A 19,814-nucleotide genomic window follows, 5' to 3' on the forward strand; every position below is an offset into this window, starting at 1 on the left:
TGCGCGAGAGTTGCTTCTCCCGGCGGACTGCGCGGGCTGCAGAGCGCGGCGCGGCCTCGGGGGGCCTTCGGCGGGAGGTGGCGGTGCGGAGCAGTGCGGTGCCGTGCGCTGTGCGGCTCGGGGCGTCGGCGCCGTTGACCGGGGGTGGGGGCTTCGGAGCTACCGTCGTGGGCGCGTGAGTGGCCCCGGTCGCTGAGGAGGGGCGGAAGCTCGGAGCCGTGCCGGAAGCGGCGCTGTGAGATACGAACGTCGGGTTTACAACCGCAGCTGCTGCTCGTGGGCCGCTTGGGGTCCAACGTGGCTCTGTTTTATTATTCCTAGCGATTTGGGAGAAACAAGAAAAACTAGGAAACTTCTGTCTCGCGTGACAATTTCAGCAGTCTGGAAAGGGGCGGTGCAAGCACGTTAGACTGTCCCAGAAAGGTGTTACACAACGACGTAGGTGGATTTGTGGGGACGGTCTGTCACCGTGATTGCACCCAGTGCAGAAGCTGTACTTGCAGCGGGCACCATGTGGTCAGCAGATGAAATTGCTGAGTTATGTTACGAGCATTATAGGACCAGACTCCCGAAGCAGGGAAAGCCAGATCCAAGCAGAGAATGGACTTTGCTGGCAGCTGTGGTCAAAGTGGAATCTGTGGCTAATGGAGAAGGTTCTGCTGGTGTGGGGAGCCTGCAGGGTGAGAACCGAGTTGTGCTTTGCAAGCTGAGGGGCAGCGGTGAATCTTCGTGATAATTCTTTTAACTTTCAAGATACCCACTTATTTATTTATTTTAAAGCAACAAACACCTCCTTTTCTGTCTCATTTCTCTCTATTGTGAAATTCTTCTGGTAAGAACTTTTACAGCTTTTGTCTGAAAAAAGAGAGTTGCAGTGAAATACTGTTCTTTCCAGGCTGCAACTAAGAAGGTGAAAGCCTGCATTCAGCTATTCAATAAGCAGTGAAAGACCGGTCAGGTCCTAGGTACCTGGAGTAAAGGCATTGGTGCACTGTGCTTTTTCTGCTGTTGTTCACCATCATCTTCTTTTCTTTAATTGGCACTTTCAAGTTGTTGTAATGCAGATTGTAACTCATACTTCTTTCTTAGGTGTATGAGGAGCCTTTTGCTGCTGCTCACTGCTCTTTGCCTAGTGTGCCGTACCAATGCTAGTACCTGTACTTTGTGATCATATACTTTGCATGACACTGGTGGTTATATCTATTGCATTCAGTTCTATAACTGAAACGTCTCACTGTCTGCCTCCCTGCACCTTGCCACCTAGTCAGTGCTCTGTACCGTTTTAACAAAATAACTGGATGAGAGCAGTGCTTCTGGTGATAGTTTGTCCAGTTTATTTTCTTTTTCAGTAGCCAAGGAGGTTGTTGCTCTTGGAACTGGAACAAAATGTATTGGAGTAAACAAAATGAGAAAAACTGGTAAGTATTGTGTAAAATCCAACAACAGCCTTAACTTCTTTCTTGGTGATGTCATAGAATCAATGAAGAATGTTCAAGGCATTGAAGTTGGTCTTCTTGATTGAAGCTAGAAGTATGAGCTAATACAATGCAGTCTTTATCTGTAGCAAGCAGACAGGAGTTTGACAAAATAGCTGCCTTAAACATTTGCTGCACTTGCTGCCTTGAAGGTGAATAAACTTTGTGTGGAAAAGTGCAGTTTGGGACCCAGATCTACTTACCCAAACATTTAATAGCTAAAAGCAGAACAAAACAACTGAAGTTATTGTGCTTCTGTCACCTGGTGGGATCTAGTTTTGTTGTTGTCCAGTACAAAAGATACTTGTGGTGCTAAGGAAGGCAAGACACGAGAGGTACTAGCCAGCTCTTTCTTCTTTACTATATGTTCTGTGATTGTGCAGTATCTGTATGAGACAGGTGACATCCAGTAGCTGCAATTTCCAATTGTTGGACTTACTCTACATGTCTATTTTTTATTCAGAATGCACTTCTTTCCTCTTTTGGGGGAAGTATTGGTGCCAAAAATTGGCTAGGAGAGGATATGTTAGTGACTATATTTGTACCGAGTTTTCTGTATTTGTTAGTCTTAGGAAGAGTAGAGTTAGATGGCAGAACTGGTTTAACGCATTATTGTCAGACTGTTTTGTAATCTCTAAGATGTGCTCCATTTTGAAATGGATTAGTGGATTAAGAGAAGAAACTGAATTCTGTTTCTTAGTTTTTTATTGGTATTTCTTGTGCTTTAGCCATGTTAGAGTGGTATTAGTACAGGTATTTTTCAGATTTATTAGGAAAATTGTGTTTAAATTGTTCTACGTAACATTTACTATTGACATCAGAGTTCTGATACAGCCTTTTTTTCTAGACTTTAATGAAAATAAATGTGCCAAAATAGCTCAGCAGATTAATTCCCAAGTCACTTTTAAAGACTTTAAAATAAACAATGGATTTCCCACCTTTCTATCTTTCAGAACAGTGGCCATCTCTAATGAGATTTGCATATTCTTCACTTGTAGATCACCTGATTCTTTCTGGGGAACTCTTAAGGACATGTATGAACATGAGACTTTTCTACAGAATTTAATGCAGTTCACTTTCAACGCTCCTATAAATGCATCAGATCAACTTACAGAAATACCTCACGTTTGCTACAAAGGAGAATACTTTTATTGAAAATGGATAAATTATTTCCTAGCACTTGGCCTCCTAGCTTATTTACTGCCTCTATATGTTTTCTTAATACACTGAATTCTAATATCTTTGTGTTTTAAAAAGCACAAAAGGTTTTTTTTTATATATATTTAAAAAAAAAAAACCTATTGTGTGTCTTTATCATTGGGATTTACTGTTACTTCCCAGACTGGGTCAGGATTTTAAATTTTCACAGAACAATATTGACATTTGTGTCACATCTAAAGCACAGTAAATTTACCATGTTTTCTTTATTAAAGCTTGTTATGGTAACTTCATTAACGTAACCTGCTAATCAAATTAATTTAAAAATGTACCATTAAGATATTTGCTAGTCTTAAAATCATTGGAGACAAGAGAGAAGAATATGTATTTTCATTAAAACCTAGAATAAAAGTCTGTAATAACGTCAGATTAGTGAGGCTGGATTTCTCTGGGGAATCTTCCAGTCTTTAATAATCAGAAAAAAATAATTAATGCAAGTTTTCATGAGAAAATGATGATAATCCTGTTTCCCTTGACAAATTGTGTATCTGAGATAGGAAGACAGGAAATCATTTACTCGTTCTCAAGAAAAACTTGGAGATTGATGTAGCAGATGCTTTCCTGTATGATTTAGAGGTACATCATTGTCTTTTATCAAGGGCGTTAGAAGAACGATTGTTGAAGGATTGGTTTTTAACATGGTAAAATGTTCTGGACTAGATCCTCTCCTTAATCTGGATTGGAAAGGGGATAATAGCTTGTGGGATATGTTGTGTGTTCTATAGAAATTTAAATTGGTAAGAATTGGGGAGTAAAAATAATAACATAATATTTGTAAGGAATTAGTAGCATTCCCTACTGCCAACAGCAGAAAATCTTAACTTGTTCTATAACCCACAATGCTAAATTACTACATGGATTTGCAGAGGTTAGCATTGCTCACCAATCTAGTAGAGGCTGGAATTAGATGATCTTTAAGGTCTCTTCCAACCCAAATCATTCTGTGACAGGCAGCCAGAATATTATGTCAGCAGGAAGTTGAAAAGCTTCTTCAATTGTAGGATCTGTAGGTAAAAAGGTGCATTTATTTGTATCACCATCTTTTCTCAAATACAGAGTGCTGTTTTAATCATCTCTCTTATAGAGCTCTTGTTGAGCTGGTAAGGAGTTTGGAGGACTGTGGGAAGATTGTAATCATAGAAAAACTTTTTGAAAAGCCTTCATAAGTTCTGCATTGTTGTTTGATGAGGACTTTTATCACATAATGTTTTATTCCTGAAATAACAGCTAATTTACAGCTCCTGTTCCTTCATATACAACAATAGGCAGATACTCCAGGATGTTTCAGGGTACACTATGTAAATATGATATATATCAGAATTAGTTACAAGGAAGTTCAATATAGATCAGAGGGCATAGTGCAACAAGGAACTTGTACCAAAAGATTAACTGAAAAAGATTTCCTAAAAGATCAAATACTTGAAACTTATTGGATGTTAGGCATATGCTGAGTGATTTACTATTAAGAGCAAACATCAGTAAGGTTTCGAAGGAAGACAGTTTATTCAACTCAAAGGATTTCGGATAACAGGATTTAAAAACTTGATTATGTCTCTCTGACTTGCTACAGACTGAAAGGGAATTTCGACCTCCTTTTGTTGTGATTGAATGTTTAAAATAGGTTGGAATAACTTAATACCAATGTTAAACCCTTCAAATGCTAGCAAATCTGCTGAACCTTTCTCCTGTTCATTAATAATGCGTATTCTCATTTGGTTCTTGCATTAGGAGACATTCTGAATGACAGTCATGCAGAAATTGTGGCCAAAAGGAGTTTCCAGAGGTGAGACATGAACAATGTGCTCTTATTCAGTGCCACTTGAGGTTGTTCAGTGTGATGTGAAAATACTTCCAACTTATGTCTGAAATAGCCAGAAATGACAGCTTCAGGGATGAGAATGCTTGTTTCTTCCTTGTTAATATAGAGACCCTTTACAAAGAAGTAGGATGTTATTTCATGTGATTTCAATGTTGGCATTATGACTAGGTGTCAAAGGTAGCATTTCACTGTTTCCACATATGTTCCTACGTTTGCTTAGAATCAAAGAATAGTTTCAGTTGGAAGGAACCTTTAAAGGTCCCCTGCAGTGAAAAGGGACATCCACAGCTAGGTCAGGTTGCTCAGAGCCTGGTCCAGCCTGGCCTTCAGCGTTGCAAGGAATGGGGCTTCCACCACCTCTCTGGTGGAACCTGGTCCAGTGCCTTACCACCCTTATTGTAAATAAAAACAAATAGAAATCCTTGTTCCAATCTAAATCTCCCTTCTTTCAGTTTGAAACCAGGTTCCTTTGTCCTGTCGCAGCAGACTCTGCTAAAGAGTCTGTCTCCTTCCTTCTTAGAGATCCCATAGATACTGAAAGGCTGCTATTGGGTCTCGCCCAGAGCTTTCTCTTTCTTCTTCAGTCTGTCCTCAAGCAGAAGGTTTTCCATCTCTTGGATCACTTTTGTGACCCTCCTCTGCATACACTAACAGGTCCATGTCTCTCTTGTGCCAAGGACTTCACATCCGGATACACACTCCGGATGAGGTTTCATCAGTACAGAGTAGAGGGACAGGACCACCTCCCTAGACCTGCTGGTCACAATTCTTTTGATGCAGCTCAGGATACAGTTGACTTTCTGGGCTGCTAGGGCAGATTACTTGCTCATGTTCAGCTTCCAGTTTGGTTTATTGAACATAAGGTTCACTTGGACCCATTCCTCATGCCTGTATAGGTCCCCCTGAATGGCGTCCCTTCCCTCAGACATGTCAACCACACAGCTTGGTGTTATTTGCAAACTTGCTGAGGGTACACTCAGTTCTGTTGTCAGTGCCATTGACGAAGATGTTAAAGAGCACTCATCCCAGTACTGAGGGACACCACTTGTCACCAGTCTCCATGTGGACATTGAACCATTGACCACCACTCTCTGGCTGCGATCTCGCAACCAGTTCCTTGTCAACTGAACAGTCCACCAATAAATCCATATCTTTCCAGTCTGGAGAGAAGGGTGTTATGGGCGGACAATGTCAAATGCCTACTGAAGTCTAGATAGGTGACATCAGTGGCTCTTCCCTTATCTATTAATGCAATCAACGCCATCGTAAAAAGCAACAAGGTTTGTGAGGCAGGACCTGCTCTTGGTGAAGTAATTCTGGTATCCTCTGTCATCTCCTTTTTTTCCACGTGCCTTTGCATACCTTCCAGGGGAATCTGCTCAATGATCTTTCCTGTGGAAAGCATGGGGTAAGCTGGTTCAAGGAACTAAGGTGGCAGAAGCAAATATGTAATTTTCTGTATTTTTTTGCTGCTAAACTAGCTCTTACAGTCAGATGAGTGTCAGGGCTGGTAATAAGTAGAGTGGTAGGAGTGGACCCTATGTGTGCAATGTGAGGAAGTAGTCAACTGTTCTGAATTAAACCCTTTGAGCTCTCATTAATGTTGTAGTGGTTTGCTTGTGTTTATGGAGTGTGTTGGGATGCTCTCTGACGACAGAAGCATAACTGATTGGCTCTTCAAATACATAATCAGGAATGAGCAAGCAGTGTTGGATATACAAGTTTTGTCATTTTTACCATGCATCAAAAGTAGTATGAAGTAAATGGTTCTTGGAAATTTTCTGTCTAACAGGTATCTTCTCCATCAAATGCGCCTGGCAACTTCCTACCAACAATGCAGCATCTTTATTCCAGGAACTGAAACTGGGAAATGGAAACTCAAACCAAATATTGTATTTATCTTCTTCTGTAGTCATACCCCGTGTGAGTATTTAGGAGTGAACCAATTTCATGATTCCCATGTGCAAGAAACAGAAAAGATTGTGCTTTTTTTTTTTTTTTTTTTCAGTCTTTCTGGAGTAAAAGTAAGGTGGTAGGTAGCTCATGTCAACAGTCATCAGTGTGCCCTGAGATGTACTTGACTGGGCTTCCACAGATATGTTTGGCATTTTATTTCACTGGATGTGATCCATGAGAACTCATTAAACCCAATAAAGTGCTCACTGTATGGTGACATGTTTGGCTTCCAGTAATGAAAATGTTAGATATTCTGTCATATTTCTTGATCACTTTACTTTAAATGTTGTTTTCCTGGACTTGGATTCCTATGAAAGAAAAAAAAAAAAGGGCATTTACTACAGTTCTTGTAAATAAATAAATATTCCTGTCCCCCTATCCCTCTCCACCCGTCTTATGGAATGGAATGCAACCTTTTGTTTTGTTACAAAAGACAAAAAAGAAAAAACAAACAAACAAAAAAACAACCAAAACTAACAAATGAAAAGAAACAAAAAACCATGGAACCACAATGGAGATAAAGGCCTGTTGGCAAAAGATAGGAATGTCACTTCTCAGCTTTTCAGATTCCTTGTGTGTTTTTTCTACTATTAGTCTGTTACCAAAGCAGAGTACTCTCTAAACGTCCCATCAGCATTTAACAGTGAGTTAGTACAGACGTGTGCATTTTTGTAATTTTCATGGCATTGCTGGTATAGGCTGTAATTATTTTCTTCATTAATGCAAGATAAGAACAGAATCTACCATCTTCAACTTTAATAGTAACTTCCTGACTTTCCTCACATGCTTCCCAGGTTTTTAGTTTTGTTTTGTTTTTTTTTGCTTTAAACTCATCCTGGAATTTTGGTTTTGAGCTTGTTTTAGTGACATAGATTATGATTTCTATCCTAATTTGGTAGTGTTTTCTTTTTTATTGTGGGGGTTGTATCATTTGGTTTTCCTGCAGATTTTTCACACTGGTCATTGTGCATAGCCATGCTTGAAAAATGTGTTACAGTAATTACAATTTTTCTGAGTACAAATTTGTGAAAGCTAGTAGTAGCCATAATATTACTTTGATACGTTGAACTCATATGAGACACCTATTTGTCTAACTTTGATGTTCGTTCTTCTCTAGGTGGTGATGCTTCTATTATTCCAATTAGGGGAACAGCGAACCATCTTTCTAAATCAGTGAATGGACGTAATGTAACTGGACAGTCAGTGCTGTTCAGTAGTAACCAATATCATAGGGGCCCAGAAGATAAAAGGAAATCAGAGAAGATGGCAAGTAGTCATATAATCAAGGGAATGAAGAATGCTGATGGTGGATTTTTTCCCACGGTCACTGAGGATGTGGCTGTTCAGCAAGTATTTGCGAAACCAGAAGGCAGCATGAATCCAGATTGCTGTGAATGTTCTGAAGAAATGCAGGCAGCTAACAAGGAGACCAACGTTGGCAAACTGAAGGCAGTAGATGTTTATAGAACTGGAGCAAAGTGTGTACCTGGAGAGCTGAGTGACACCCTAATACCTGGCATAGAGTATCACTGTGTAGGGTTATTACGGGTGAAGCCAGGTCGTGGGGATAGAACGTGCTCTATGTCCTGCAGTGATAAACTGGCTCGCTGGAATGTGTTGGGGTGTCAAGGAGCCCTTCTGATGCATTTCCTGCAGTATCCAGTGTATTTGTCAGCAGTGGTAGTGGGGAAGTGTCCATATAGCCAAGAAGCTATGCAGAGAGCAATTATTGAAAGGTAAGCACTCTACATTGGAAGTTGGGTAGCTTGTATAGAAATTGAGTTATGGAAGACAGTTTGTGCAAATATCCAAACTGAGCACCAGAGTCACTTGCAGAACATGTGGGCTTTGCAAATTCACATTTTAAGAAAATAGCCCTGAGTAGATGACTTCTGCTGGTCAGAAGTGCTGATCAGACTTGAAGAGGTACAAAACAATTCATTAGATTCAGGATCTGCTTGATTATTCCTTTGTGGAGCATTGAGAGGCTGTTACCTGCGCGAGCTTTTCTAGAAGCAGAAAATAAAGCCTGAAAGGACACAGGTTTGGGATATTTTTAGCATAGTAAAGTTGAATTTTTCTTACTCTCTTCCAGAATTTATATCTTCAAAGAGGGTCAAGAAGAGCTTGTAATTTATTCAGTTGTCTATACTCAGGATATTCTCAATAATCCTCCAAGTCCTCTTTTATAGAGATGAGTTGGTGAGCAAAAGCAGCTTTTGTCTCTTGTAGGTAACTGAATAGTAGAGTCCTCAATATATTCCTAAAGATGCAAATGGATGAATAATGAATTCCTTGAATTAAATTAAGCTCCCAAGTACTTCTGTCCTGAAGACAAGTCGGTACAGTAACTGTTGAGTCATGTTCTGAACCACTGAGCACCTGGGGAAAGGACCTGGTCAGCCCTGGGAGCACAGGTGGAGGCAGTTGAGCTGTGGGACCAGAAGGGGTGGAGCCCGGCTGCAGCTCTCTTAGACCTCATTAAGGGCTGACTGCCAGTGGGGAGGGAGCTCTGGTTGGAGATCCCTCCTTGGTGAGGCTTTCCCCTGTGAACCTGGGATCTTCAGATACAGGGAGCAATTTCTTCCCTTCCTTTATAGCATCTCTCTGTTGCGCCAGTCCTTTCATTGTCACGCCTCTGTTGTAATGCCTTTCCCATTGCACTGATCTGTCCAGTTGCTGCACAGTCTGACTAAAAAGGCAATGAATGCACTCCTTGGTAGACTTTCTGCACGCTTTCATATGTGGGTGTTTTAGGAAGGTACTGGTTTTATGTTGCTTTTTGGAGTTTTCATTGCTGAATTTAAAATATCATACTGAGGAATATTTTTGTTGGTTTCTGTTTTCACCATTTCATTATTTAGTCCTGGAAGTAGAAGATACTATGACTTTGCCACATGACTACTCACCATGTAATTAATTTCGTTTTTGTGAGTGTGCTGCTAATTCTTAAGAGCTAAGATGTTTAAAGGTTGCAGAAATAGTGCCTCACTAGCTGCTTTTGCTTTCAGGTGATTAACTCGTGGTAGGCATGCTAAATGTCAAGAAAGTTTGATAAATACAGTCTGAAAACTTACTTCACAAACTACATCTGATGATACAACTCTCAGCTTTAATTAATTTCTGCTTTATGTAAATATTAGGATAGTTAAACATACACGACTTTCTTCCTTCTCAAGTGATTCACAGAATCACAGAATTGTATGGGTTAGATGGGACCTCTAGAGATCATCAAGTCCAACCCCAAATTCTAATAACGTTTATTGAGTTCTTGAAGGTAAGCTGAGGTTGTATATGGAACTTTCAAGTCTTTAATTAAGAACCTTCAGGTTTGTAAAAATGTTATTAATGTAGTGTGGTTGACTGTGTAAATACTTTTTTGATTGCAGAATTATATTGCAGTTTTTATCTTGCCTGTCTTCTATGGATTTGTCCTAGCTTTCAACTCTGTGTATATTAAAATTGGTTCATTGTAGTTTATGTAGGGTGGACAAGGTCTTACTAAACTATGTGGCTGGTTTTTTTATAGCCTAAGCGCATACTGTTTAGAAGGGGAAAATGTCCCCAGATCTTCTTACCTCTGTTTTGCAACTTGCATTCAGTTCTGTTTTAAAATGTAACACATTTTAGATTATGAAACTAAATTTTGCAGAATCTGCTTGTCCTGGAGTACAGTTCTTTAAATTGCTTGCATTTCTCCATGTTTATTTAGGTGTCGGCACATCTCATTGTTACCAGATGGTTTTCTCACTCGGGAGGTTCAATTGCTGCAGTCAGACCTTCAGTTTGAACATAGCCGTCAGGCCATCCAAGAAGGTCAGATTAGCAGCAAAAGGAAACTTGTTCCCTGTAGCGCAGGTGAGTTAACGTGGACTGGTTGTGTAATGGTATGCAAAGGTCCAACTATAAGTTAGGTGGATTTGGTGATGTTCTGTAAAATGTGACGTCATTCATTGCCGGTGCTAGAGGCAAAGTGTGATTAACAGCAGTAAACTAATTTGAAGACAGCACTGGAAAGTGCTTATAGGAAAGTAGAGGCAGAGCATGAACTAAGAATTTATAAGAATATATAATCTAAACAAAGGCAAAAAGTAACTAGCCAATTCAAAAATTTTGAGGGCGAAAAGAAAAATATTAGAAGACTTATTGTTTTAATTAGTTTTACCTTCTCCTTGGTCAATAGAAAATTTGCCATATTGAAGTATGCTTTTAATCTCTCCGGAAATTTTTGAACATAGAAGGAATGCAGGAGAGCATAGCATAGCATAAAGGTTTTATAAGTTTGTAAGTTGTTTGAGATGTTGCCTTTTTTTTTTTGTCATCATAATGAATTAATCTGCAGATCATGTTGTAATTTAGCAGTGTGGTCTCCTTTTTGGTGGAGGAAGGAGGGGAGAGGGAACTGATTGTGTGTGTGGTTAAGCAGTTTTTCAAAACTTCAACTGCTATTGTACTAGAAGGTATCCTATGTGTTAGAACAGACCTGATGATAAAACAGCGTAGAAATAAAGAGCTGCTTTGTGGAATTCACAGATGCCTTAATTTGTATTTACCTGTAGATGCCAGTAAGGGAAAATTTTTTATACTGGGAGTTGGGAAACAAAACCCATCATTGAAAAGTGGTGTGAATTCACTAAGTAAAAGTAGTCTGTGGCAACCTGTGTCTAAATGTACTAAATTTAAAAAAGTTGTATTTTTGTATGGTTACTTAGGTTGCTATGTAAGGAGTTGGTGAATATTAAACTGTTTTGCATATTTGAAATATGCTAGATTGAGTTTTTCATGTAGCAATGAAAATTAAAATTAAATCTGAATTCATAATTCTTAAGCTGGATATTGAAATGTGCTGGATAGGCACATAGCAGCTAGTATTTCTGAGAAGAACATGTTCAACTTAATATTTTGAAGTCTGCAATATCTAGAAAGAAATGGGGAAAAAATAGAGAAGGTTTTGAATTTCAAGTCAGTTTTAATCTACTTTCTGGAGTTTGATATCCTCTAAACAAGTTATTTTTAGGTATTCAGGGATTGTTTAATGTTTATGTATTTTATGTTATTTGACATTATGTAGGGGATTTCATTTTTGTGGAGTACAGCAGCACTAAATCACCTAAATCACAGCATAAATACAGTTTGCATCAAGCAGAGCATAGCAGTTGCAGCTTATGGCTGAATCACAATACATTACTGGTCTGCGTAATATGCTTTATAATATGTAGTTTTTGAGTATCTTGAATGGCAGGATGGTATCACAAGAAAAGCTGTGAAAATTCTCTTTAGACTTCATGTACATGCAGCTCTTTCACCCATTAGGAAGAGAGAGGAATGAGAGAATTGAGGGAGCAGAAATTATCTCAAGGCAGTAGATGTTGAAGATATTACTGTTCGGTTAGAGAGGGGCAGGCTGGACATGTCAGTTTTGTTTCTGCAAACATACTTCTTCTGATGCTGTGGTAGTTATTTATAAGACTGTGAGGTAGGACGTGCCAAGCTTCAGCATGCAGAACACTACAGTCTAAGATGGTAACTAGGTGTCATGATAGGGGAAGAAGAGCATAATGTTGTTGGCACTTGTTATCTCTTCCAGCAAAGTATTTTTGTTTGGCTATAAGCTAGTAACTTTTTTCAGATGATGACTACGTACATTTCATATGTGTCAATTATGACACATGAAGAGCAATTTAGAGGATACACAATAAAATAATAAGGAAAACAAAGGATGACTGGTAAAGATATAAAGGTAGGATGGTATTTTGCAGACTGATGCACAGCTGTCATCTAACTTGGAAGTTTCTTCATACTTTGTCTAGACTGGATGTACCAAAGAGAACAGAATCCCTCTGAATAAGGGAAAATGATGAAGCTGTATGCTAAATGTTTAAAGAGGCATAGATTCTTAAAGGAGCTGATTAAGTTGAAGAGTAAGAGTGTGTGTGCATTTTTTTTATTACTGTTTTTCTAATTGGAGTTTACCTGTGTACCCAAGAGAAACACAATCCTCTTTCTAGTTTGTCTTAACTACTTCGGGAAAGTAGCGTGGTGTCATGTGAACTCAGAAAATTGAGGGAATGGTTAAGTTTTGTTTCATTCTAAGAGTGTTTCCCTTGTTCTTAATCTTTTGTTCCCAGCTATCAGTTGGAGTGCAGTTCCAGAGCGACCTCTGGATGTCACCTCAGATGGCTTTCGGCAGGGAACTACAAAGAAGGGGATTGGAAGCCCTCAGAGCAGGTTTGAGAATACTGTGATATCTGGATGCACATCTTAATTTTCAGCCTCTCCTTTAGGTCACTGTGGTGTGTGATGCATTGTTGGAGCAGAAACTTAAGGTCTGGGAATAAGTAAATATTGTGTAAGGGAGAGAAAGTGAGAGGAACTCACTTTCTTTAAGGGCTGAGAAGTTTCCTATTTCTTGCTTGTTGCTGTTAATAAAGAAAAACGTTGTTAACAATGTTGGTGTGGAACTATGATAATTTTTTATTAAAAGACAGCTTATTTATTGGCAAAGCTAAGAGTTTTTTTTTTTTTTGTAAATTTTGGTTTGGAGACTGAAGGAAGTGAGCATGTTGCAGGACTTCTTTTTGTTATTGCAGATTTCTTTCTGTAAGAGCTTTTGTAGTAAAAGGTCCAAATAAGGAATTTCTAGACTTACTGGAGGGGGGTTGCTTAATAATAAACAAGTTTTGTATTTCCATCCTCATTTTTTTCTTCAAGGAATCTCAGAGTGATTGGTGGAAAGTGTTGTTTGTTGGTTTGTTTTCCTCCATGTGAAATACTAGATAATGCTAAATGTGGGGCTGTTAACATGTTCTGTGGAAACTGTCAGAGTGCTATCTGGGACAGTTGGGGTAATTCAGCTTTTGTTTGTGTAACATCTAAATCAGGAGTTTAAAAAAAAAAAAAAAAAAAAAAAAAACTACTGGGCAGCTCAGATGGGTTGGGAAGAGTTAAGGGTGGGGGATTCAGCTGTTATATGTGCAGCTCATTTTAGCATTGGGCAGAGGTATTTTGCCCTGACAGGGCTGACATTTAAGGAACTAATAAGTGAAAGTGCATTTCTTATTATCTTCTTGTTGTTGCATTTTTTTCCCATCAGATCAAAGATCTGTAAAGTGGAACTGTTCCATGAATTCCAAAAGCTGGTGACAAGCATTTCAAAGGAAAACTTACCAGACACTCTCCGGTAAATACATTCTCAGAATATCTTTAAGAGTGATAATCACAGAATCATAGGGGTTGGAAGGGACCTCCAGAGATCGAGTCCAACCCCCCTGCCAAAGCAGGTTCACTATGCCAGGTGGGTGTAGGGATACGTTATCTTCATGAGGTTCAGGGACACTGCTGATACCAGACTCTGCCAATCAGTGTCACCTGAGATAACTCTACTGTTAAAATTTGTGACTTGAATAATATGTCATATCCCTGATGGGTTAGGAAGTCTTTTTTTTTTTTTAATTACCTTGTTGAATAAGCAGCTCATGTATTAATGAGAGAAAAGAAGTTGCAGGTAGTTTTGGTGTAAAGGCTTACTGTTTTTGAACTGATACATTCTTTTTCTAATCACAGAGCCTTGTCTGTCATTCTCTAGATGTGCTGTTTTCTGGACCCCCCTGTAAGCCTTTTCAATCTGTTACCTTGGCAGAATTTTTTTTCCCTTGAGTTGAAGCAATCTTGTCCAATGTCAGTGAGAAACTGGGAGAGGGGGAGCAAAGAGGGAGGTGAGAGGAAGGAAGTAGGATTTTCTGAAAAGGTGAGCTGCTACCACTTACCTTCAGCATGGGATTCAAAGCCTCTCTCCTCAAATGGTTCTGTGATTATTGATATCTCACTGATGTTTAAGCAATTATATTAGATGCCATCTCTTTCTCCTTCATAATAAGAGTTTGAATAACATTTTTTAGTAAAATGTATGCTAAAATCTTTGTTCATCAAAGCGTGTGATGGAGCAAGAGCTAGTGAGATGAGATAAAGCTGGAGCAAATAAAAGAACCCATGCAAAATAAATAAAAATAGAAGTTATGTGTGGTTAGGAGCAGGGGAGATAGGCCATCTCTTCCTTTCATTGGCGCTAAGACATTAGGTAAGTTGAACTCAGCCATACTAAGTACACCCTCAATCTTTAATTATTAGGTTTTACTTGGTTTTAAGTTTTGTGAATTAAAGATTGCAGTTATCTTCTGTGTCTTTATTTAAAAGCTTTGATGTCAACATGAGCCATGTTGTTGAAATGGTTTTAATTGATGCTGTATGGAGAGGCACGCTTTCTTCTTAATTCTGTTTAAAATTATCACTCTCTTTTGTGAAGGAGTTGCTTGTGGCTTAAATCACTGTTTTCTGTAGAACATAGCATGAACTGATTCACTGTTAAGTAGTTGACTCCTTGTGCTGATCACGTGCTCCTTACATAAAGTCACTTCACCTCAGGCCTCTTCTTGAGTTCAGTGGTTTTGTAATTTCCTTTGACATTTTTGTCCTTTATTATTTTTCTGTCTTGTCTTCTGACAAAGTCCAGATGACTTGCAGATGTGGCATCATTTTTAGGCTGCACAAACTCAATTTGTACAGTAGAGGTGCTAGCTCACCAGTCAGCTTGTCCAGTTGCTTTTTTTTTTTTTTCCAGGACTTCCTTTAACTCTTCTCTAATTTACTGTTGTTCACTGCTAAGATACTGGGGCAGTTAAAGCTTTGCAGTGAACTAATGTAGTGATTATGATGATCTTTTGTTTTCTTTTTTCCTATGTGTAAATCTGCTTCTCCTGCTTTTTTTGTCCCTCTCTCTTTGATTCTTCACATCTCTTCTGAGGATCAGCATGGGCAGTGTTAAATTAGAACAAGCTGAGAGCCTGCTCAAGGCAGAATGTTTGAAATTACTGGTATATAAATCCATCTCACTGTTTTTTTTTTTTTGTTTGTTTTCTAAGCTTCTGCAGCCAGGCTGCTGCCTCATTCAGTTCTCTTATTGGTTACATCTCACCTGCTGCATCACTTTCATGTTATCATTCCTTTGATAATGAGTATGGAAAAATGTGGTCAGAGTGTGTCATGAGGAGCAACTCAGTTTTACTTTCTACTGTAATATTTTCATGAAGGAGGTCAGTTGGAATAATTAAGTTAGACAAATTCCTTATGTGTTTTAGTTAAATTGGATCAGACTGTGGATGTGCACAGAAGAACCATTTAGTTGTCAACAGATTCAGGAAAAAAAAAAAATACAACAAAGCAGCATTCAGGGAAATGAGGTAGGCATCAATCTTTCTCTTGGTTTAGCAACTGATGGTAAAATGTGTACATGCATATGTACGTGTGTATATGTCTGTATGCATCAGCATCTACAGTAAATCCAAGGAAAATAGGTGTTTCACCTTTACCAAGATTAAGTTAGCTCAAAAATCTGTGTACTGTAATTCTTTTTTGATCTTTGACCATCCTAGGATGTACAAGTAACTGTTTTGAAGATGTAGACAACATCTGACACTAGCTATTCTAGAGTAAAGGACAAATACAAGTCATTGGTTGATTTTACAGTGAAGGACAGCATCAAAATCTTAAACATCTTAGAAGTACTTTAAGTATAGGAAGTGCGGTAGTATAATATTTTCTTCCCAAAGAATGCATCAGTCATCATCCTTGAGTATAAGCATATACCTAACTCTTGATCGGAGCTGGTTAAGGTCCACAGTCCTGTGTTGTTTCCTGAACACTGCTTATGCAGATAATTGCAGGTCTTTTACCTCTTCAGTGATGCTCTTAAAGCACAATTTGTGCAGGCAGGTTTGTCAGAGTGCATAGAAGAGAAGTTGTGGATGCCCCATCCCTGGAAATGTTCACAGCCAGACTGGATGGGGCCATGGGCAGCCTGGTCTAGTGGAAGGGGACTGTAACTTAGATGGTCTCTTCCAACCCAAATCATTCTATGATTCTGTATGTCTCCTATGTTCAGCAGTGGCACATAGGCAGGTTCATAGCCTTCCATCTTCCAGCCCTAAGGTCTTTAGGATAGATAATATATCATGGTTTGCTGTGCATGTCACACTGTTAAAGCAGAAGGCTGAAAGGCTGAATTATAGTTTCTGGTCAGTCTGCTGGTATTTTGGGTGGTGGTGGTGGCTGTGGTGCCTTTAAGCATGAAAGCTTTTTCCGGAGCCTAGTGCAGTGGTCCGCAGACCAAGGAAGCATTAGGCTTCCTTATAGCAGTTTGGCTCCTCCTTCTTGAGGAAGGTCGTGTTGCCCATGATATCCCCTTCATATTGGGTTGAATTTATAAACGTTTTGTCTCATGCAGCTGATGCCATTCAGCAAAGGGAGAAGAGGCTGGGGAAGAAGTGCAAGGAAATGAAAGAAGTCTTGATGAAACTGTTTTAGGGGTGTTTGTGTTCTCTTTTCTCACTAGTGATCAGATATCATGAACTTGTAATTCTGTCTTCTGAAAATTGATGCATTCAGCAGAGCAACTAGTGGTTCAGCTGAGATTGCAGGGAGTGGATGCTACATGAGGAAGGGGAGCAGAGCACCGAAACTGAGTCTCTTACGCTTTAAGAAGATGAGTGTGTGTGTGTGTGTGTGTGTGTATTTAACTTTAATCTCGCTCTTTCCCATTATTTTGTGTTGGAAGACTCTTCTTCCCTATCCCCTTCCCTGCCAACCAGCAATTACAGCCATTCTAGCAAAATAAATCTACTTCTGTCCAATTTAAAGCACCCATCTCTATCTGCCTTTTCTACTTTGCATCATTTTTTATTACCGTGAAAGTTCTCTGTAATACATTGTCACAAAGACACTGATCCTTCTGTTGCTGAAGAATGTGTATGAAGCATGGCAGAGAATTTGTTTTTTTCTTGTATGAGAATCCTGACAGTGTCTGAAAACATTGGTTTCCTAAAGGCCTGGGCCTCTCCAGGTCTCCCTAGAAGAACAAGAGAATTTCATTTAGTGGCATGGAAAAGCTCATAGGACGTTATTGTGTTCTTACATGTTTGGTTGCTTTTTTCATTTTGTGGCAATATATCTAAAAAAGTTGTATAAGAATTGTCATTGCTCTCTGTTTTCTGTTAGGATGAAGACTCTGGAAACCTACTTCGACTACAAGGAAGCTGCATTAAATTATCAAGAAGCCTGGAAGGCACTACGTAGCCAGGCACTGCTGGGCTGGATCAAGAATGCCCAGGAATACCTGCTCTTCACATGAGAACAAAAGCAGCTGTGTAAATCCAGCAATAAGGCGTGGAACACAGCAGACACCTCTGCTGATTGAGGGATGCAAAAAATGTCCTCTAGTTCTTATGCCATCAGAAGACAGAAGTGAAAAGGAAAGCAATTTAGAGAACTTATTATTTTGATTGATCTGAAGCCTCCTTTTTATTTAAATATAGGAAAGGATTGTTGCATACTTAATTCTGAGCTGCATGAAACAATTCAAAACAAAGGAAGCAATGATGTGCTATCTGTTTCTTGATATAATCTATCAGAGTCCACTGTAATGGAAGTAACATTAACTAAAATTGAAGCAGTGCTATGGAACAGGCTGCTGCTGTGAAACTTCAGTGCTTGTTTTTCTTCTACTCTTCATAACACTGAGGTTGTTCTTGTGATGCTGGGACAACCCAATGTATAGTAAGTCGTATTTTTATAACACTTGGCTTTCCTTGTGTGGAAGAATTTTCTGTCTCCCTCCAGGCCCGTTGCTCCTAACTGGAAGTAGTAGTTTTCAAGGGTCTTCCTCTGGAAGTCCTTCGTATTCAGCACAGCTACTCAGCTACTACTGTTGTGACAAGGACCCAGAGCAGAAGCAGGTGAGGGGTCTGGAGCACAGGTCTTATGAGGAGCGGCTGAGGGAGCTGGGACTGTTTAGTCTGGAGAAGAGGAGGCTCAGAGGAGACCTCATTGCACTCTACAACTTCCTGAAGGGAGGTTGGGATGAAGAGGGGTTTGGCATCTTCTCCCAGGCAACGAACAGGACCTGGGGAAACGGCCGCAAGTTGTACAAGAGGAGGTTTAGGTTAGACACGAGGAAGAACTTTTTTGCTCATAGAGTAGTCAGGCACTGGAATGGCTGCCCAGAGAGGTGGTGGAGTCGCTGTCCCTGAAAGTGTTCAAGAGGCGTCTGGACGAGGAGCTGCGAGATCTGTCCGTGGAGACAGGACAAGGGGAAACGGACATCAGCTGCAGCACAGGAAGTTTCACACGAATGTGCGTAAGAACTTCTTTACGGTGAGGTGACGGAGCACTGGAACAGGCTGCCCAGGGAGGTTGTGGAGTCTCCTTCTCTGGAGATATTCAAATCTCGCCTGGACGCCTACCTGTGCGACCTGGTGTAGGGAACCTGCTTTGGCAGGGGGGTTGGTCTCGATGATCTCTAGAGGTCCCTTCCAACCCCTACAGTTTTGTGATTCTTTGAGTCTGTTTAGTGCTTGTGGTAGCAGTGGTAGTGAGAAGACGGTTGGACTGGATGATCTTACAGGTCGTTTCCAACCTTGTGATTCTGTGATTCTAAGCAAAAGAGTGCTGGGCATAAAACTGTCAAATAATACTGCTTATGGTATTCTGTCTCATGATTTCAGTACTATACCACGTATCCTTCATCTGTTGTGCTTCTGTGGACAGGAAAGACACTTCCTAATCCTGTGCAATTCCAGGCAAACATTTACATACACTTCAGTGTTCCAAGCATGGATTGTTCTTGCTTTTTGTTTTTCCTCCTCCAGTGATACTTACTTCATTAAAAGCAGAAATGCATTAGTGATTTATGTCAGTGTTTCCTGGTAAATGTTTGTTAAAAGGCCCAACCAAGATGGGGACAGCAAGAAGTCTCTGTCAATCTTTTCCTTTATGCTTTATTAACAACTAACATCTGAATGGTAGAACAACCCACATTGCTTGCCTGGGGGAGGAAGAATGGGTAATTCTCAAACTTTGTCCAAATTACTGCCTTCTGTGAGCAAGTTCAGGACTGCATAACTGCTACTGGGCATGCTTTCTGTGCCTTTTCTCTTGTTAACTTATTATTCCTAAAATATTTGGACAATGCAGTGACGGGGTGAAAGAAGTAGTTAATCTACAACTTAAAAATTGTTATTTGTGTTTTTTGTTCTTTAGTGTTTTAACTGTTTTGAATTTGAAAAATGGGCACAGCAGTTCTCAAAACAGCTTTTACTGTCAACCTGCAGAGCTGCATATGGGATTGAAAAGTGGGTAGCAGAGATCACGTTGCAGCCAGAGAACTGATTACAGCAGATCATATTGCTTCACACTTGGGTTGACTTTTCAAATAAGCATAGTTACCTTTTTGTTGAAGGACTAACAAATTATGTGCATGCAAGCCTGTCCTCTCAAGTCCAGCCCTGACATCCAGA

The 19,814-nt window shown here is 39.7% G+C and overlaps 1 protein-coding gene across 4 annotated transcripts; it reads left to right on the plus strand.

Annotated features, from left to right (window-relative positions):
* The first annotated feature begins 4 nt into the window (after positions 1 to 4).
* On the plus strand, positions 5 to 19,208 carry ADAT1 (adenosine deaminase tRNA specific 1). Of its 4 annotated transcripts, XR_014886162.1 has the most exons (10): positions 5 to 680; positions 1,350 to 1,418; positions 4,422 to 4,476; positions 6,305 to 6,435; positions 7,586 to 8,204; positions 10,181 to 10,326; positions 12,597 to 12,696; positions 13,562 to 13,648; positions 15,603 to 15,704; positions 17,518 to 17,655. XR_014886162.1 is itself a non-coding variant. In XM_010718108.3 (9 exons), the coding sequence occupies exons 1-9, from the start codon at positions 512 to 514 to the stop codon at positions 17,648 to 17,650; spliced, it is 1,509 nt and encodes a 502-aa protein (XP_010716410.2). In that variant the 5' UTR covers positions 5 to 511; the 3' UTR covers positions 17,651 to 19,208. The 4 variants fall into 4 exon arrangements, 2 of the variants coding, with proteins under 2 accessions (XP_010716410.2, XP_085091220.1); XR_014886163.1 differs by lacking the exon at positions 15,603 to 15,704 and having other exon boundaries at positions 13,562 to 13,762; positions 17,518 to 17,654; XM_010718108.3 differs by lacking the exon at positions 15,603 to 15,704 and having other exon boundaries at positions 17,518 to 19,208.
* Positions 19,209 to 19,814: the final 606 nt, after the last annotated feature.

This window comes from Meleagris gallopavo, chromosome 13 (genome assembly GCF_905368555.1).
Source record: "Meleagris gallopavo chromosome 13, MGAL_WU_HG_1.1, whole genome shotgun sequence".
NCBI classification, from domain to species: Eukaryota; Metazoa; Chordata; class Aves; order Galliformes; family Phasianidae; genus Meleagris; species Meleagris gallopavo.

What these genes read in the sequence shown, in the direction of transcription:
- ADAT1 (XM_010718108.3), top strand. Translation starts at nt 512, where the DNA reads ATGTGGTCAGCAGATGAAATTGCTGAGTTATGTTACGAGCATTATAGG. An exon ending in GCCAAAAGGAGTTTCCAGAG is followed by an intron (nt 4,477 to 6,304) that starts GTGAGACATGAA and finishes TCTGTCTAACAG; the next exon opens with GTATCTTCTCCATCAAATGC. An exon ending in AACTTACCAGACACTCTCCG is followed by an intron (nt 13,649 to 17,517) that starts GTAAATACATTC and finishes GTTTTCTGTTAG; the next exon opens with GATGAAGACTCTGGAAACCT.